Source organism: Prionailurus viverrinus, chromosome X (genome assembly GCF_022837055.1).
Source record: "Prionailurus viverrinus isolate Anna chromosome X, UM_Priviv_1.0, whole genome shotgun sequence".
Lineage (NCBI taxonomy): Eukaryota > Metazoa > Chordata > Mammalia > Carnivora > Felidae > Prionailurus > Prionailurus viverrinus.
Window position 1 is genome coordinate 35,560,630 of NC_062579.1, and position 20,503 is coordinate 35,581,132.

A 20,503-nucleotide genomic window follows, 5' to 3' on the forward strand; every position below is an offset into this window, starting at 1 on the left:
CCTTCAGTGCCTTGAGACCACCAGCAAAAGAGGGAGGTACAGAAATTCTATTACATTAATAGGCTTTGTTTTTATGGCTTTGGCATTTATTAACTAGTGGGAGCTGTTTATTGGGTCATAAACTTTACTAATGGGGATATTATCTCTAAATTATAAATCTCCTTCAGTGTATGGCTTAGTTATAAAAAGAATAATTATTTAAAGTGTCTGTATGGCTGCAACGTATCATGTTTATCGGCATGGTTCCTATAATGGCCATTTAATTGCTAGCTGTGGGCTTGAACTGCAAATACCCAGGGCAAGTGACACACATGGATGCAAGGGAACAAGTGCTTGTCATCCGACAAAGTCAGCAGCGTGTCACCGGTTTACTGCTTTTCCCCTCCTGTTCCCACTTCTCAAGTGAACTGCATCACAAGCCTGTACAAGGGCGAAATTATCTACATATTTAAAATCTTGCAGGAAAAGACAACTGACTGAAGAGTTGAACAGGTAAGTGACAAATGTGTCAGCCTGGAAAGTTCCAGGAAAGTGTCATCCTTCTAAAAGCTTGCTCTCTGGGGAAGGAAAAATCTTAAAGTGACTGTCAGTTGCCTTGAAAAAAAAAAAAAACTGGAATAAAAATCAAGTAGTCAAAATTAGATTTTATGGGTAAGTGGTCCTAGTATAGACATTGAGTATTCTAGTTTATTGGAAAGTCCTATGGGGTCTAACAATGGCACAGGTAGAATGACCCTAGGTTTATATATAGCAATAGTCGATTAACTTCAATTTAAAAAAAAGAAAAGAAAGGGCCATTGTTGTCGACCAAATGGGTATATCTGCGTGCCAAGAAGCCAGCTTATTTCTAGGCAAGACGCCGCAACAGTCCCTGAAAGGTAGATGTTGAAGCCCCTTTTCCATAGGCTTCCATGGTCTCTGGGGACACAGGCAACTCACTTATGCTATACACCCAACACTGAAGAATGGAGTGAACTGGGGCAAACTTCTCATGAGGAATTCCCAGAGGTCCATGGTTACGAGGGGTTTTTTAATGTTTTATTTATTTCAGAGAGTGCATGCAGGGGAAGGGGAGAGAGAGAGAGAGAGAGAGAGAGAGAGAGAGAGAGAGAGAGAGAATCCCAAGCAGGCTTCATGCTGTCAGTGCAGAGCCCAACGTGGGGCTCGAACCCATGAACTGTGAGATCCCGACCTGACCCGAGATCAAGAGTCGGACACCTAACTGACCGAGCCACCCGGGCGCCCATGGTGATGAGTTTTAATCAAATATCTGCTACATGACAGAAGTTCAGCTGAGACTCATAACGTTTGGGCCTGGATGAAAAATCAAAATAGAACCAGAGAAAAGCAGGAAGGAAACATGTTATCAGAATATTTAAATCTCTGGGGTGGGTGGTATGGGTGTGTGGAGAATGAACCAAAAAAGATCTCTCAAAACCCTCTGCATTCACATCCCTAAATACTTTAAACAGAATACATTTTTGGTCATACTTATTCCTAAGTTAACAGCTAACTTTAGATATAAAAAGGGCATTAAAATATAAACACCGCATATGTTTTGATTTCTCTCCCAAATTTTTACGTGTGTTGCGTTGTGATGCGTTGTGATGCGTTGTGTGTGTGTGTGTGTGTGTGTGTGTGTGTGTGTGTGTATTGTGGGGCGAGGGCAGGAGTCCTCGTAGCTTTGCTGATTTCAGAAAATCAATACATTCACTCTAGAGAGGTTTAAGGATTATTTTGGTAAGGTGGGTTGCTACAAAGCTTAATTATAGAAGTAATAAACACGTGTCAAAAAGATTTCAAAAAATGTTTAACAGAATCACAACGTATTGCTCAGATATAATTTGATTTTATATTGTCATCTATAGCTGTCAAAAATAATTTTCTTTTTGTGTTGTAGCGAATCAAATTATGTCGGAGAGAAAACTGCCGTAAGATTCTTTGGTATTAATAAATCATACATGTAGCAAAAATGTTTGACGTTTCCTTAAATGGCATTTTTAATCATGCTGGCACATCAGCCGTGCAGTATGATGTTCTGAAGTGCGAAACCGACAAAAGGAAATCAATTGTGATCTATGGATTTCAATTCAGTATGAACCTTGCTTTTTTTTTTTTTTTTTAATGAAATTGTATCTGGTGAAATAAACGTAGTCGAACGAGAGCAGGAGATCAAAGGGAGCTGACCAAAAATTGGCACGCGGTTACTCTTCCACCAGGCCAAACACATCCTTTAAAAGTCTAAAATAGTCCACGTATTTCACAGGAATAGGTGATGGCATCCCGAGCCAGACATCTTCACATCTCTAGAAAGAAACCAAAGATGGACAGAATTATAACCATGTTTCAAAGCGCAGGTTTGTATATGCAACACCCAATTGTTTCTTACGGTTTATATAAGCTCTTGATAAATAGCACTTTTTTTTAACATTTCCTTTATGTATTTTGAGAGAGAGAGACAGAAGGAAAGAAAGCGTTGGGGGAGGGGCAGGGAGAGAAGGAGGAGAGAATCCTCAGCAGGCTCCGCGCTGCCGGCGCCGAGCCGGACGTGGGGCTCGAACCCACAAGGAGTGAGAGAGACCGAGACCTGAGCTGAAACAGAGTCGGATGCGTAATTGACTGAGCCACCCGGGGCGCCCCTAATAGCTTATTTTCAAATGAGACATTTCTACTGTCCACTTTCGAATCATGAGGACTCGGTGGTAGACTGAATGCTTATGCTCACTCCATCCCTTTCTGTGTTAGAATTACACACCCGTGCTTTTTGCCATGTGGCTTTGCAGACCCTCCTATACATGGAGTCTATTTTCCTGTCCCTTTGATACGGGCTTGGCCACACAGCTGGCTTCGGCTTGCATGATGTTAGCAGGTGCACCACAAACAGGGTCTCTAACGAGCCCATTCGGTTTGACTCAGCCTTCCGTGCGTGTACCATTGCCATGAGAAGAACACGGCCCAAGCTGCTGCTGGTCCCCAAATGACACAGGTCGGGTCCGCCCACCTGACCCACACAGGTGCACGGACAAGAAAACGAAATGCCTGTTGTTGAGAACCACTGAAATTTGGGGGGGGGGGGCTGTTATGCACCATCATTGCAGTGATAACTCCCCCATGCTTTATGAAGAGCTCAATCACTGGGGCGCCTGGGTGGCCCAGTCGGTTAAGCGTCGGACTTTGGCTCAGGTCACGATCTCGTGGTTTGTGGGTTCGAGCCCTGTGTCGGGCTCTGTGCTGACAGCTCGGAGCCTGCTTCGATTCTGTGTCTCCCTCTCTCTGTCTGCCCCTCCCCCTGCTCATGTTCCTTCTCTCTCAAAAATACATAATGAACGTGAAAAAGAGTTAAAAAAGAGAACTCAATTATTAAAATCTGAACTAGCTACACTGACTTGTTGGTTACGGTTTCTTTAACAACGAAAAGAGCCATGAATCATTCACAGTGTGCTCTTGGGGAGAAGCTACTTTATATGTACTTTATATGGATGGATACATATATATATATATACACACACATATGCTTTATATACAACAGATATGGCACGTGTATATTTGTGTATATGTGTTTTCTTTATTTGAGAGAGAGAGAGAGAGAGAGAGAGAGAGAGAGAGACAGCAGAGGAGGGGCACCTAGGCGCCCCTGTATATAGGTGTTCTAATTTCAGAAAATAAATACCTTTACTCTAGAGAGGTTTACGAATATTTTGATGAGCTGGGTGGCAACAAAACTTAATTATCTAAGTAGTAAACGTGTCAGATTTCAAAAAATCTTGTATACATAAATCTATGCACACATATATGCACACATACACTTTATTTATGTTACAATGGTTGATATTAATATCAACGGTGGGGGGGCGGTGATGAAGTCCATATCCTGTGGCTGTCTACATTTCTACTGTCAAGGTTAATTGTTTTATATAAGAGGTGCTGTATCTTTCCTAGTGTCACATCAGTATCCAGAGTCGTAAGGCGTCAGAAGCACGGGTAAGGGCCCAATAACTCTGTGATGGAATCGTGGAAGCAAACCTGTACTGTTTCAGCCGGGCCTTATAGGTTGAAGACCAGTTCGGCAGGGGGGCTGAAATGAGGAAGGGTTTTCTGGGCACATGGAACAGCATAAGCAAAGGCCTGCAGACCTAAAGATCGATTTTCAAGAAAGAACGAACAACCCAGTTGTGGTTTGGGATACATAGTGCCAAGGGCGAGAGAGGTGGGTGGGAGGAAAATATGGGGCCAAAACTTTGGGTTCTCTGTGCTAGTTGATACTTCCTGCCATGGTTAGGCCAAGTTGCCGGTGGGTCTCCATCAGAGAAATCCGATCAGCAATTAGTCAGATTCACTCATTGGGTGAAATGAAGGAGGAAAATCACTTTGGAGGTTACTGCAATTATCCCGTAGAGAGAGAGAGAGAGAGAGAGAGAGAGAGAGATGAGAGAGAGAGAGAGAGAGAGAGAGATGAGAGAGAGAGAGAGAGAGAGAGAGAGAGAGATGAGAGAGAGAGAGAGAGAGAGAGAGAGAGAGGCGGTTCCGCCACAACCAGGGGAGCTGAGGATGGGATAAATGAGAGCTACATACGAAAAGGTTTTACGGCAGTAAAACACAGGATGCCTGGAAAGTGATCGATTCGGAGCGGGGATGAAAGAAAGGGTAGTGTTAAGGGGTGAACTGTGTCCTCTGAAAAAAGACATGTTGAAATCTTAACCCACAGTACCTTCACTAGGTGACCTTATTTGGAAATAGGGTCACTGCAGATGTAAACAGGTAAGAGGAGGTCATGCTGGAGTAGGGTGGGTCCCTACTCCGACAGGACTGGTGTCCTTGTAAACGAAGGGTACAGGTAAACAAATACAGGTAAGGAGAGTTCTAAGACACCAATTACTGGATGCAGAGTCCACCTGAATCCAGTGTGACCTCATTTTTAACTCTTAATTACATCAGCAAAGACCCGTTTCCAAATAAGTTCATATTCTGAGATTCTGGGTAGACATGAACTTGGGGGGCTGGGGGGTGGATGTGGGGCGCGCAACACTCAACCCTGGGTGATGTTATAAGCAAAATAAGGAAAGCAGGGAGAGAAGTTGTAAACTTTTAATTGTTTTTTTTTTAATGTTTGTTTATTTTTGAGAGAGACAGAGCGTGAGCGGGGCAGGGGCAGGGAGTGAGAGGGAGACACAGAATCCGAAGCAGGTTCCAGGCTCCGAGCTCTCAGCACAGAGCCCCACGCGGGCCTCGAACTCACGAACCACGAGATCATGATGTGAGCCGAAGTCGGACGCTTAACGGACGGAGCCACGCAGGCGCCCCATAAACTTTTTTTTTTTTTTTTAAGTGGGGAAGTAAGGATCAGAGGGGGAAAACAAAGTTCAATTCGGGACATTTTTGAACATTTGAGGTGCCCGTTAGGACATTAAGGTTAAGATTCTGGTAAACAGGGTTCTACGGAGCATGGACCTAGAGTCCAGAACCGTGCAAAGACGTGGAGGGGACTGAAATAGGGGTGATACGTAAAACTGTGGTGATTAATAACGCTAACAGAGAATCAGAATACCCAGCACTGGCATCTCTAAGGCATTTATACATTTACTGGATATTTACTATGTGACAGGTACTCTTGTGTTTTACATGTATTAAGTTATTTAACCATCACAGAAACCCTTAAGAGGCAGGCGTTATTTGGATGCCTATTTACAGAAAGGGAAACTGAGGGACAGAAGGGTTAAGCAGCTTGTCCAGAAAACGGCCCGTTAAGAGGAGGAGCCTGGCCTGTAACCCCAGCAGGCGGGCTCCAGAGCTCTGCTTAGCTGCTGAGCTGCCCTCCGAAGCCCATGAGAGGAGCGGGCCTATCTACAAGCAGCTGGCTCTCAGCCTGCCTGGCTACATCTGATCCTAACGTTTTCAACAAGAGGAGTTGAGTCAAAAACAATGGGATTCTTTTTAAGTTTATATATTTATTTGTTTATTTATTTACAGACAGAGACAGTGTGTGGGGGGGAGCGGCAGGGAGAGAGGGGGAGAGAGAGAGAGAGAGAGAGAGAGAGAGAGAGAGAGAATCCCAAGCAGGCTCTGCGCTGTCCGTGCGGAGCCCAATGTGGGGCTGGAACCCACAAAGCCGTGAGCTCGCGGCCTGAGCCGAAAACCAAGAGTTGGACGCTTAACCGACTGAGCCACCCAGGCGCCCCAACAATGTGATTCTGGAAGGGACGTTCCTGTTCTTTCTCAAGAATGCCTCCTGTCAGACACTGGAGGTTGAGCCTAAACCACCAACTGGCTGTGTGAAGAAGGAAATGGCCATTCGGATGGATGATGGCTAAACTAAGCCCTAGGGCGTATTTTGTACAATCCGTGCCACGTGGAACCTGGTGAAATGTCCTTCCTACACCAAAAAGCAGTAAATCATTGTGTGTGTGTGTGATATGCAGATATATATACACACACAAAATGATATATTTTAATCAATAGTCATTCAACTGTTCAATATGTCCTCAGACATCTCATTAAAACAAGAATTTGGAGATAAGAATTACACTTATTAGCCATAAGCCAGACTTGGGCAAAATGAAGCTCAAGTAAATACCCTGAGGTTTGAAATGAAGGATAATTTAAGGTGAAAAGACACAAGAGTCCATTTCTTTACTCCATGGCTATGCTCTCTCTCTAGAATCAAAACCACTTCCCTCCATTTGGTTTCCCTTTGTCACTATTCTCTAGGATCCAAGTGGGAGTGACTTTTTCTGCCCAAATACCTGGCAAGTGCCACAGGCAATATTTGCAGTGGTTGAGGAACCCAGGATCCATTCACTGCCAATATGATATTGTGATCCATAATAAGATAATGTATATTTGGTCTTTGTCCCTGTTTCTAGCACACGGCTCCTAAAACCCTTGAAACTTCCTAAGTGATGAGAGTGATAAGGTGTCTTATGTTAATGCGACATTTTGGAAAAGCACCTAAGGCGGGGGGGGGGGGGGGGGGGGGGGCTGGTTGCTAGGCCAACAGACCTTGTAATTAGAGGGTTGGAACTATCATTTCTATTCTCCCCCTGACCTCCAGGGACAGAGCTGGAGGTCGAGTTCAATCACCAATGGCCAATGATTTAATAATCAATCACACCTTTGTAATGAGCCTCTGTAAGAACCCAAGAGGATGGGGATCGGAGAGCTTCTGGGTTGGTGAGCACGTGGAGATTTGAGGAGGGTGGCCAGAGAGGGCGTGGAAGCTCCCTGCCTGTCCCCCCTACCTTGCCCTATGCATCTCTGCCCCCTGGCTGTTTGAGGTTATATCCTTTTTTTTTTTTTTAATGTTTATTTATTTATTTTTGAGAGGGGGGAGACACACAGAGAGAGAGAGAGAGAGAGAGAGCAAGTGCAAGGGGCAGAGAGAGAGCAAGTGCAAGGGGCAGAGAGAGAGGAAGACAGAGAATCCTAAGCAGGTCCCATGCCATTAAGTGCAGAGCCTGACGCGGGGCTCAAACCCACAAACCGTGAGATCATGACCTGAGCTGAAATCGAGAGTCGGAGGTTAACCAACTGACCCACCCAGGCCGCCCCTATATCCTTTTATAAGAAACGAGTGATCAAGTAAGTAAAATGTTTCTCTGAGTTCTGTGAGCTGCTCTAGCAAATTAACCGAACCCAAGGAGGGGGTTGTGGGAACCTCCCGTCTATAGCCAGTTGACCAGAAGCACAGGTGATACACCCACTGGGATCTGATGCTTTCTCCAAGTAGATCACGACAGAACGGAGTCGAATTGTAGGACCCCCAGCTGATGTCAAGAGTTGCTTGGTGTAGGGCAAAACCCCCACACATTGGAATTGGTGCCAGAATTGTAGCCAACCCCCAACCCTAGGGAGATTTTCACAGGTACTAGTTTAAAGGGACCGACAGAAATTAAGTCGAGATCCAGAGGAGGGTGGGAAGCGGGACCTAAGACTGAAGAAACTCAGGGGGAGGAGAGGCATCAATAGAGTAGAGGGAAAAGGAATCTTCTTCATAGTTTTGCCCGTAATTGGGGTCCATCTAAAGGAGTCCCCTGGGCCGTCTCTTTGCAAAATAAAGACGTCTTGGGAGACACGAGAAACCCCACACTCCCGCCACCTAATTGCTCTAATAAATCCACAAACGTTCTACGTTACATAATACGACAATCTGGGCAGTGAGTAAAAATATTCTTCGTGTTCGTTGACCTTTTATTCACGCGATACTACAAGAGGAGAAGAAAACTCCAGATTATCGTATTCCCAGCAGTGCCCGTGAGTTTTTAAGTGGAAATACGAGCATGGGAAGTCTCCAGCAGGACAGCTCATCCACAGCAGCCGACGCTTCCCATTCCAGATCTGAAATATCCGTACGTAGCAGGGTCTGCCAGCGCCCCTCCGCATCCCCTCACCCCTTCCACTTTGGCACGCCCCAGCCTGACTTCCGACCACCAGCACCTGCGTTCTTTTGCGCGAAAACTTTTCTTTTGGCCTCGGAGGCCCACTTTAGCCGCCCCTGTGACATGCCACAAGGGCCTGTGAATTCATTCTTTTCCCCCACTTCAGAAGTAGCCTTCATCCATGACTGATGGGAGCTGATGGATGACTAGCGCAACTCCCTTGCACTTTGGGGAGTGGGGGCAAACACTAAGGTACATCTAGGCCACGGGATCCCTCAGTTTCCCAGAGGCATTAAGTTCCAGTCACCAAAATGTGTCACTAGTTTGAGAAATGCCCTGCCCTTCATTCCCCACCCCCTTGATAGTGTCCCTTTTGCTTCCTGCCCCTGCCCCCCAAATCTATCTACACTCAAATCCTTGTCTCCAAGTCGGGTTCTAGAGGAAGTCACACAAAGATGCTCTGCACTTTGGTATTTACCAAAATTAATAGTGTCTATGAAAGTCACAGCACAGCTTGGAACCGAGCAACTTCCTGACAAACTTCCAGATAATTCCAGAGACTGCGCCCAAATCTCGAAACAGAATTCAGTTCCACCTGGAGCATAAACAGTATCTGCTGGAAGAAGGAACAGCCATGATATGCAGAGCGAAACTCAACAATGACGCAAAATCGTGACGCTGAAATTTTAGGCTGGGAACCGCCTCCAAGTTTGCTTGCAAGTTGGCTTGCAAGTCAGACAAGTTGGCAATAAATTACTTGTTCATCAATGGCGAAAAAAAGGAGCTGCCGATCTGTAAAAATCATACGCCCTTGAAACAAAGATGGCACTGGCTAGAAACCCAGTAAGCGGCAGCTGCCCAGTGAGAATAGCAGAGCTGTGTGCGAGCTCCTGGGCTCTGGATTTATTTGCTTTGACATTTTTAAAAGGAAATTTAATTGGATTATGTCTCCTTCTAGTTTAAAATTTTCTACTGTAGTACCGGCCACCAGATGCATGAGGGGAAAAGATCGGGAGCCAATTAAATTCCACGCTTCACTGAAACAAGGTTATTTTTATTCCTCCCAAATGTAAGGCTGATGGAGTCATGTTAGTGATTTCACTCTGTTATTCCCCTCCGCTTACTCAAAAAAAAAAAAAAAAAAAAAAAAAAGACGTTTCTGTGGGAAATAGCTATGAATTTGTAGACCAGTCCAGTAGCACGGATGGGATTGAAATGGTGCTTTTCGTAAATTTACTGCCTTCTAATAGGTTGACATGACCTCAGAACTAATTGAGTTAAGTTGAGAAAATTGCAAAGACAATTAAAGTTCAGTAAATCAAACTGAAATCTGGGGAGGAAATTTTGCAAATACTTGGTGAGATGGTCCAGAGCATTCTGATAACACAGGGAAAAGCTCACCTAGAAAACCTGGAGGTTTGCTTCTATTCCCGCCCGTTTCTGTGTTCGCCACCATGCCAATATTTCCCAATTGCTTCCACTGCCCTACACAAATCTTTGCAAGAATGGCCATCTGAGTGTAGCTAAAACATAGGTGTGGCCTTTAAACAAGAGACCTTTCCTTAAAACTGCATTGCAGGGTACGGGGCGCCTGGGTGGCGCAGTCGGTTGGGCGCCCGACTTCAGCCAGGTCACGATCTCGCCGTCTGTGAGTTCGAGCCCCGTGTCGGGCTCTGGGCTGATGGCTCGGAGCCTGGAGCCTGCTTCCGATTCTGTGCCTCCCTCTCTCTCTGCCCCTTGCCCGTTCATGCTCTGTCTCTCTCTGTCCCAAAAATAAATAAAAACGTTGAAGAAAAAAAAATTAAAAAAAAACCGCATTGCAGGGTAAAAAGAGTTGTTTTTTTTTTTTCAACGTTTATTTATTTTTGGGACAGAGAGAGACAGAACATGAATGGGGGAGGGGCAGAGAGAGAGGGAGACACAGAATCGGAAACAGGCTCCAGGCTCCGAGCCATCAGCCCAGAGCCCGACGCGGGGCTCGAACTCACGGACCGCGAGATGGTGACCTGGCTGAAGTTGGACGCTCAACCGACTGCGCCACCCAGGCGCCCCTAAAAAGAGTTTTTAAGAAGACTTGGGTCTCAGCTGAGCTGTAGGCTTCTGCAGGCAATTAAAGCAGACATCACCCAACGCTTCAAACCAAAGCGGATTCTGGCAGAATCCTTCCCTACCAGGTTACCGTTTTGCGTTAGGCAATCGGCATGTGTCTGTCATCTACTTTTTTTTTTTTTTTCAACGTTTATTTATTTTTGGGACAGAGAGAGAGCATGAACGGGGGAGGGGCAGAGAGAGAGGGAGACACAGAATCGGAAACAGGCTCCAGGCTCTGAGCCGTCAGCCCAGAGCCTGACGCGGGGCTCGAACTCACGGACCGCGAGATCGTGACCTGGCTGAAGTCGGACGCTTAACCGACTGCGCCACCCAGGCGCCCCTGTCAGCTACTTTTAAACTCCAATGAGCATGACTAATAGTCTTTCATTTCAACTGTTAAATTCAACCTCATATTCTAGAAATAACTGCTTATTTAAAAGGTTGGCACCAGGCCCCTAACTTCAGTTAGTTTAGTCTTTACCTTTCGGGATGCCTTTGAGTCTCAGCTTCCAATACATTGGGAGTGATACTTAGTTTCGCTCAAGAATGGGACAATAAAACGTCACAGGATACCCCACCCTCCAAATACCCGAAGAAGATTCTCAACAACCGGGGTGTCCAAAGATGCATCCCAAGGTGCCCCCGACTGGTCCCCACTCCCCACTGCCAAGGCTAGACGATCATCCCGTTGCGGCAAGCGAGGGCTTTAGGGTCGATTGCTAATGCTTCGGCAGTTACAGTGCTCGTAAAATGAAGCCACATACAAGGTTTCTCAGAAATGTCAAAAGATAAGACGCCAGTCACACGGGGCAAAAGTTATAAAGCTTATATGAGGACCAATTTAGCACAACAGAACGGAAATGGGGTCTCCAGGCCTTGACCACGCCAGGGCAACGTGCTGAGACCGCAGACAGTCACATAATGGAGCGAGCGTTAAGTTACAGCCTCATGGGCTCACCGTGGGCTGCCGTGGGAGCCAGGCAGAGGCCTCGCCAAGGAACTCCTGAGAATGCAGGCCACAGGCCACCGTCACGGTCACGGGGAGTAACACCCATCCACGTAGGAAGGTCTCTCACCAAAGGGCAGCGGGACTGATCACAGCTAGCCTAGCCCCAGACCACAGTCCTCTTTGTCAATTTTGCTTGTTTGTTATCGGACCCCAGCCCTATGGGCAGAGACCAGCTAACTGACCATCACATGCAGGGGACCCCCACCCGAGTCTGGGGGACCAGTCCTGCCATCCAGCAGACCAAGCCCCAGGAGCTGCTGTCTGGACCTAGCCTTATCCCCTGGCTGGGAGGATGGTTCGCCTGAGCCCAAGTCTGTATTCTGGCAACGGACTGTGCAGGCTCCTTCTCTTTTTGCCCCCAGAAGATCCATTTTCTGCCCTTTTCACCCAGCTCACTGCCCTGGGAGGCCAACCTCTGTGGATTGCATCACACCCCGAGCTTCCTCGTTCTGTGGCTGCTGTTGGGTGGGTCCAGCCAATGGGCGGCACCAAGAGATCAGGGTATTGATTCCACTTCCCCTCCCCCCACCTTCTGCCGGCTCCTCCCCTGGGCTCCAAGAATCAGACCGAGGGAAAGTAAAGGTTTCCCTCCGTTGCTGGTCCCTGAGTGCTCCGCTGCCCTGACTGGGTCCTGTAACCCTATCCGCTCCTCTGTCCATAGTCCCTTCGCTAAATCCGTGTCCGTGACTCCTCTGAGTGTGCGGTGTCTGGTCCCTGCTGGAACCTCACCGGTGTGGGGACGTAGCCAGCTCTGGCCCCCCGGGAGGGGCTCAAGGCTTGTCAGTTCAAGCCTGCCGACTGCCGGCTTCCCCCTGATGGCTGGACAGTGCTCACTTCAGGACGCCCCATCACTGTGCTCTCTGCTTTGGAGAGAGGCCCCACCTCTCCCATCCCCTGTCCCAGACCACCCTCCTACTCAGCCCCCCGCTGGCTGAAGCCACTGGTCCTGTTCCCCTTTTCTGGCCCCTCCCCGCCACGGCAGTTTAATCAGGGTAGACTGGGAAGGTGCCCCAAACCCGTACGTACCCTGACCATCCATCCCGTCCATCAACATGGACACAGACAGGATTTTGGTTGTGGAATCAGTAGTACTGAGGCCTGCTCGGCTTTCGTCAGCCAGGAAGTCCCTTTGTGTTTCTCGGTAAGGCCCCCCAGTTAAGGGAAGGGATCGTGTGGCGGATAACGTTCAGCACAGGAGTAAAGATATGCAGGTTCCCCCGGTGGGGGAAAGGGAGAGAGGGGGACAGGGAGGGAGAGAGAGAGAATCCCAAGCGGGCTCCACACTCAGCATGGAGCCCAATGTGGGGCTCGAACCCATGACCCTGAGATCATGACCTGAGCCGATATCAAGAGGTGCACACTCAACCAACCGTGTCACCCAGGCGCCGCCCCCACACCCTGGTGGATCTTGTCCTGAAGTCCCGCCCAGGACTTCCCGGCTATGGCAGATCCCCCAAATATGCTGGCTGTCCTCAAAGCTCTAAGGGAGAGGCCTTCTCTGCCCAACTGGGTCCCTACAGATCTACACAACTGATCTGACTCCACACTGCCAGGCCCCCAGTTGATACCAAGAACGGTCACCAAAGGCTTCAAGGACAATAAAAGCAAAAATAAACAATTGGGATGACATCAAACTAAAAAACTTTTACATGGCAGAGGAAACCAACAACAAAACGAAAAGGCAATCTACTGAATGGGAGCACACATTTGCAAATGATGCATCTGATAAGGGGTTAATATCCAAAATATAGAAAGCACTCATAAAACCCAATATCAAAAGCCGGGCAGAGGAGGGGCACCTGGGTAGCTCAATCGACTGAGTCACCAACTCTCGATTTCGGCTCAGGTCACGATCTCACGGTTTTGTGGGTTCCGGCCCCGTGTTGGGCTCTGCGAGGAGCCTGCTTCAGATTCTCCCTCTCTTCCTGCCTCTCCCCCACTCGACCTTTCTCTGTCTCTCTCAAAAATAAACTTTAAAAGGGGCGCCTGGGTGGCTCCGTCGGTTGGGCGTCCGACTTCAGCTCAGGTCAGGATCTCGCGGTTTGTGGGTTCGAGCCCCGTGTCAGGCCCTGTGCTGACAGCTCGGAGCCTGGAGCCTGCTTCCGATTCTGTGTTTCCCTCTCTCTCTGCCCCTCCCTTGCTCGCTCTCTCTCTCTCTCTCTCTCTCTCTCTATTTCAAAAAATAAAATATTGGGGCGCCTGGGTGGCGCAGTCGGTTGAGCGTCCGACTTCAGCCAGGTCACGATCTCGCGGTCCGTGAGTTCGAGCCCGGCGTCGGGCTCTGGGCTGATGGCTCAGAGCCTGGAGCCTGTTTCCGATTCTGTTCTCCTTCTCTCTCTGCCCCTCCCCCGTTCATGCTCTGTCTCTCTCTGTCCCAAAAATAAATAAACGTTGAAAAAAAAAATTTTTTTTTAAATAATAAAATAATATGTTAAAAAAATTTTTTTTTAAAAGACAGGAGGGGTAGGGTGCCTGGGTGGCTCAGTCTTAGGTTAAGTGTCTGACTCTTGATTTCGGCTCAGGTCACGATCCCAGGGTTGTGAGATCAAGCCCCACGTTGGGCTCCACCTATAAGTGCAGAGCCTGATGGGAGATTCTCTCTCTCTCTCCCACTGCCCCTCTCCCCTGCTCACACACTCTCTCTCTAAAATAAATAAATCAATTAAACAGGTAAGAAATAACAGCACTGGCAAGAACATGGAGGAAATACACTGCGGGGAGGAATGCAAACTGGTGCAGCTGCCCTGGAAAACAGTGTGGAGGTTCCTCAAAAAATTAACAATAGAACTACCTTACGATCCAGCAATTCCACTTCTAGGTATTTGTTGGAAGAAAATGAAAACCCTAATTTGAAAAGACATATGCACCCCTATGTTTCATTGCAGGAGTATTTAAAATAGCCAAGGCGTGGAAACAGACAAGGCATCCATCGATGAAGGAACAGATAAAGAAACTGTGGTCTGTACGTACAATATTATTCAGCCATCAAAAAAAGAGAAGGAAACCTTGCCATTTGTGACAACACAGATGGACCTCGAGGGCACTACGCTAAGTGAAATAAGTCAGACAGAGAAAGAGGAATGCCGTCATGACTCCACTCATATATGTAGAATCTAAAGACTAACCAAACGAACAAAACAGAAACAGACTCATAGCTACAGAGAACAAACTGATGGTTGCCGAAGCGGGTAGGAAATGGGGGACGGGTGAAGTAGGTGAAGGGAATTAAGAGGTGCAATCTTCCAGTTATAAAATATAACTACGGCAGGGAGGTAATGTACAGCAGAGGGCATACAGTCAATAACACCGGATGGTGACAGAGAGATGGTAACTAGGTGACCATTTTGCAATGTGTATGAGTGTCGAATCACTATATTATATGCCTGAAACGAATACAATATTGTATGTCAATTATTTTTAATAAAAACAAAAAACAAGAGCTTCAAGAATAGCTCGTCGCCAAGCTTTGAGGTACCGTCCAGGACCTCCTTGAGGAAGGACTTGGTGGCCCAGCTGCTGAGAGTCCCCTGCAGGGATGGCCTCAGCTTACGCGCTATCTTGGCTGCAAGGAGTCACGTTATCCAAGGTCATACCCCTTCCTAAAGCAACCCACAGGGATAAAGGATAAAGGCCAAGCCATTGTGGCCCAACTCGGGACAGCTCGGAAAGGCCATTCCAGTTCCAGAGTTCCCCGTGGGTTGCCTCAACTGTTCCGTCTGCCCGCTCCTGTATCCTTCCTCTCCCTTTCGTATGTATCGAGCCCAAGAACACTCCCAAATAAACACCCTGCCCATTCAACTCCACCTGCTTCTTGCAGAACCCAACCTGTGACAGGCTCTGACCTGAGCATCTCAGGGCATTACTGGATATTAACATGTCAGCACACTTACAGGGTTCAGGAGATCCTGGACTTCTCACTACTGATGGTGCTGTATCAACCCTGCAATATTATGCTCAACCCATTCGCGCTAAATATTTTCACATGAGATTATAGACTCACTGGTAACATTCCCAAGCTATCTTATATCCTCTTTACGCAACAATAACAAGCTTAGGAATACCAGAGCACTGTGGGCTCTGGGATCTAGTTACGTTCTCATGACGAAGTCAAATTGGTACCATTTCATACCTAGGTTCTTTTCTTTTTAAAACTGGCGAAAAAGGAATGGCCCCTCGCAAATGCCTCCCACAGACAGAACCCGCTCCCAGGCTTGGTCAGCAGAGTTGATAAGAGACCCAAAGAGTAAAGTCTCACGGCACATAAGTAACAACTGGACGAGCCCACTGCTGGAGCACAGGCCCTTTTTCTGATGCCATCTTCCTGTTGTGGTTCTCCTACCTTTAAGGGTGGAATCACTGACCATAGCCTTGGAAGCTGAGTGCTCAAGGCCCGGCCCCTTCACCTGAGAAAGTTAAGACCTCTCCACTTTGTTTTCTTTTTTAATGTTTATTTATTTTTGAGAGAGACAGAGAGAGACCGAGAATGAGCAGGGGAGGGGCAGAGAGAGCAGGAGACACAGAATCCGAAATAGGCTCCAGGCTCTGAGCCATCAGCACAGAGCCCGACGCGGGGCTTGAACTCACGAACCGTGAGATCATGACCTGAGCCGAAGTCACACGCTTAACCGACCGAGCCACCCAGGCGCCCCAAGACCTCTCCATTTTATAAACAATAATAATAGCTAACATTTAAGCCCTTACTATGGGACAGGTGTGGCGACATGGGCCTCATGTGTACCACCCTCAACCCTCACAACCACGCCTATGGAAGGGCTATTGTCATCTCCATTTCTGAGGGGAGGAAACCTAAAAGGTTCAGTAACTTGCACAAAGTCACCCGCTTAGTCAATCACAGAGCTAAGGATGTGAACTCGGGTTCATGTGGTTTCAGACCCTCTGCTCCACACTTCTGAGGCACCTGACGTCCACAGCTCAGTAACTGTCCCAGCAACAGAGTGGGTAAGGGATGAAATGGGGGAGGGGTGGCTAAGGGGAGAGTGAATCTTTGGTCTTCCCGCCTGGTGGCTTCTCTTCCAGTGTGGGCGGTGATCCTTTTCTGGGCCCTTAAATCAACTTAACGGGTCACAAACTGCACTCAAAAGAGAGAAAGAAGGGGGGTGGGGGGAGAGAGGCAAGAAAAGGAAACCAGGGAAGAAGGAAAAGAGAAAGAAAGTAACACATTGCGCGACACGTAGTTAGAATAGTACTGATTCGTGAAACTTTTGTTCCACTGTATATGCGCATGCTGGGTTGCTATGAAAAAAGTCTTTTTTTTTTTTTCAACGTTTATTTATTTTTGGGACAGAGAGAGACAGAGCATGAACGGGGGAGGGGCAGAGAGAGAGGGAGACACAGAATCGGAAACAGGTTCCAGGCTCTGAGCCATCAGCCCAGAGCCCGACGCGGGGCTCGAACTCACAGACCGCGAGATCATGACCTGGCTGAAGTCGGACGCTTAACCGACTGCGCCACCCAGGCGCCCTGAAAAAAGTCTTTCTTAATTGTCATACCCAAAGATCATTAGCCCGGTCATCAGGAAAATAAAAATTAAAGTGATAAGCTACCATGATGTCAGAGGCAAACATGCAAAAATGACTTGAACGCCTATCAACAGAAAAATGGATGAATAAATTATTCTGTATCCATACTACAGCTATGAAAGAATGGCTCAGGTCTATACATATTAAACTAGCGTGACTGCCCATGATGAACTGTTACGTAAGAAAAACACACCACAGATAAATGCATGTGGTGGAATTATATATTAAAAACATTTTTTAAGTTTATTTATTTTGAGAGAGAGAGAGAGACACACAGAGAGAGAGAGAACGCACAAGGAGGGAGGGGCAGAGAGAAGGAGAGACAGAATCCCAAGCAGGGTCTACGCCATCAGCGCACAGCCCGATGTGGGGCTCGAACTCCCGAACCGTGAGATCATGATCTGAGCCGGGATCAAGAATTGGACGCTCAACTGACTGCACCACCCAGGCACCCCTAGAATTATATTTTTGTGCAGTAAGTGACGAAGCCCCCAGTGTACAGGTGAACGTTTGGGTGGTGGACTGGGTGCAACAGAAAAGGAGACAGGTAGGAAGTAAGGAAAAGAACGACAAAGGCAGTCGCCGACTAGCACGAAAAAGCACGCGCGTCATTCAGAATGCCACAGGAAACAGAGGACGTGGGCAAATCGCGGAAGTTGCGGGGACTTTAAAATAAAGTGACCGTTGACCAAGTTGCGGGAAGCGGTCAGGAAAGGCCACAGGGGATCCTCCAGCCCCTCGAGGAGTGTAGCAAGGGGGGGAGGGGGGCCGTTACCACCGCCTGGGGCCAAAGGGGTGGTAATGGTTACTGGAGGGTTCCTGAGGGTGGGCACTGGAGTCTGGAGTGGTGGGCAGCTATGGAGGACGTGGTTGGTCCACGGGAACTGGCAGGGAGGGACAGGATTTCTCTCTCCTCCCACCCTCCATTCTCTTGCTGGTGCATGCCACTGGCCAACCCAAGGGAGGTGGGGGGCAGAGGGCTAGCGGACCCGTTGATGCAGCCCATAAAGGTCAGCTGCCTGGGACTCAGAGCAGGGGAGAGGGGGCCGGGGAAAAGTCCTAATGGGACAAACGGATGCTATCCAACCAGCCCAGGGTACGATAACATGGAGCGGAAAGGTAGAATGTAAACACCATCGCTCATTTTTAAGTACCTGCATGGATAAGAATGAAAAGGTTACCAAAGGATAGTACTGATCTGGTTTTGTGATGGCATCTTGGGTTTTACTTAATTAAATGCAATAAGTTCGATCATGATGATATTAAAAAAGATTTTTTTTTCTTTCTATGCTTCACAGTGAAACGGACGTGAGTTACAATTCTCACTTTACCACACACTTGCTGCTTTTCTAACTCCCTGATCTCTAAAATGGGGATCACAAGAGTATCCACCTGCTAGGGTTCCGAGGAGGATCAAATGAGTCAGTAGATCTTTCCAGTCTTAGTGTTCGCCACATAGGACGTGCTTTACGTGTTTGCAGTTGTCATGGTGACAACGGGACATCAAGAGCCTCCTAATGGGTCTACCTGTTCCCAAGTCTCCTCTCCAAACTGCCCACCATCCAGCCCAGAGCAAAACTCCCTCTACAGGGAACACGTGATCATGTCGCTCTCTTCCTTGACCCCGTCCCCGGCCTCCAGAGCTTGCAGGACAATATTCAAACCTCAGCCTTGCGGGTATCTCGAGCCTCCTCCTCCTCCACTCCTCCCTTCGTGCCTTCATGCCAGGATGTGTCCCCTTCCCCCTTGCTAACTCGTACTATTCAGCATTCAAATTTCAAGCGTCACCTCCCCTGAGAAGACTTGCTGCCCACCCCACTCCCCGCCCCAATGCCACTCTGATTTGTTTTAAGCATTTTTTTTAAAGTTTATTTCTTTTGAGGGAGGGGGGGAGAGAGAGAGAGCGCGCGCGCGCCCACGTGTGCACACGAGCAGGGGAGGGGCAGAGAGGGGGAGACAGAAAGAATCCCAAGCGGGTTCTGTGCTGTCGGTGCACAGCCCAGCACGGGGCTTGAACTCACGAACCGTGAGATCATGACCTGAGCCGAGATCAAGAGTCGAACGCTTAACCAACTGAGCCACCCAGGCACCCCCACCCCCACCCCAGTATAATTTCTTGGAGGCTTCCTCCTCAACCCATTCCATCCCACGCAGGCTGTATCATGCCATACTCCAAAGCATGAGTGAGTGTATTGATGCCCCCATGGGCAGTGTCCCCCCCCCCCCCCCGCAAAAGGCAGCAATAATGACCTTCACTCTGGACCCCAGCGCTGAGCATAGAACCTGCTGAGAGTGGATTACCGACTCACGATTTGTCTGAGAATTAGATTTATAAGCGAATGGGTTAAGTCCCCCAAAGCCGCTCGGCTAAGCAAGTGGCAGAGACAGAATTCAACACTAGCTCTGCGACTCTAAAGGCCACCACTCTCTCCCAACCATCTGGAAGTTCTAAGGCTGCCTGACTGCTCCAGAATAGCAGCATGCCTGAGGGAACTCTCCAGGGGCAGTAGACCAGTTCAGGCCAGAATGAGCTGGTTAGCAGCAACAGGCAGGAATAAATGCCTCCTTTCTGGGAGCAACCACATGACATTTGCTTTATCAAGGGACGTTCCCAAGAAAATCAATTTCTGGAGCATGTTAAAAATATAAACAAACCTCCATCCCCACCCCCCCACCCCCCCACCCCCCCCCACTCCTTGAAGACAACTGGTCCAAAGAGATCTTAGGGAATTCAGACAATGCCACAATGTTGAGAGCACCATCAGATCACATGAACTTTGCTTTCCCTAACCAAGCATTTTCCTGCTGAATTTTTATGGTAAGTTTGGCTGCACTGTGACATGCGCGTCCCCATACTATCCTCTGTCGCCCAAGGCAAACCTGTATGCACAGCCACAGATACACTGGGGATTCTTGAAACACGCACCATCGGAGATTTGCTCTTGTGGCTCACGATGATGTTAGCAGAATCCCTTGATAAGAGTGTTTACATCTATTTATAACTGTAACCTATTATCCTAGTTTCCATATAATGGGATGCGACTGGAGTTAACAAAAATTCAGCTGCACAAGAGAAGTCATGCTCTTATAGAGCAGATGTTCACTCAGCACGGAAAGCAATTAGCTTTTACCGCAAATACCCAGGAAGACGGAAGCGCTTTTTCCAAAAGCGCGGCTGTTAATGTTTCATGTTGAAAACTAGTTTTTCGGATAAAGGATATTAAAAACGCAAGGTTGATTTTACCTCTTTAGTAAACGATACCGCTTGCAATTCGGGCATCGGATTCATTCTCCAGTTCAGAGCAGAGAAAAATAACTCGTAATTTATTTGTTCTTCACTGTCTTGAAACCTGAAAATATAATTATGGAATATAATTTGACTCAATCTGCAGAATTCAGGACCGAAATGTCACCTTAAATACTACCATGAAAACATAATGTCAGGTACGTTTCAATATCTGCTATTTGTCCTGTTTCTTACTAGTTTATTT

At 47.7% G+C, this 20,503-nt stretch overlaps 1 protein-coding gene across 2 annotated transcripts in view; it reads right to left on the reverse strand.

Annotated features, from left to right (window-relative positions):
- Positions 1-1,838: 1,838 nt before the first annotated feature.
- Positions 1,839-20,503, reverse strand: part of EFHC2 (EF-hand domain containing 2) — a 202,536-nt gene continuing 183,871 nt past the window's right edge. For both annotated transcript variants that reach the window (XM_047844969.1, XM_047844970.1), the window contains 2 exons: positions 20,257-20,362; positions 1,839-2,306 (listed from right to left, as the gene is read on the reverse strand). In XM_047844969.1, coding sequence (XP_047700925.1) covers positions 2,205-2,306; positions 20,257-20,362 — 208 coding nt within the window. In that variant the 3' untranslated portion in view covers positions 1,839-2,204. The remainder of the gene's footprint in view (positions 2,307-20,256; positions 20,363-20,503) is intronic.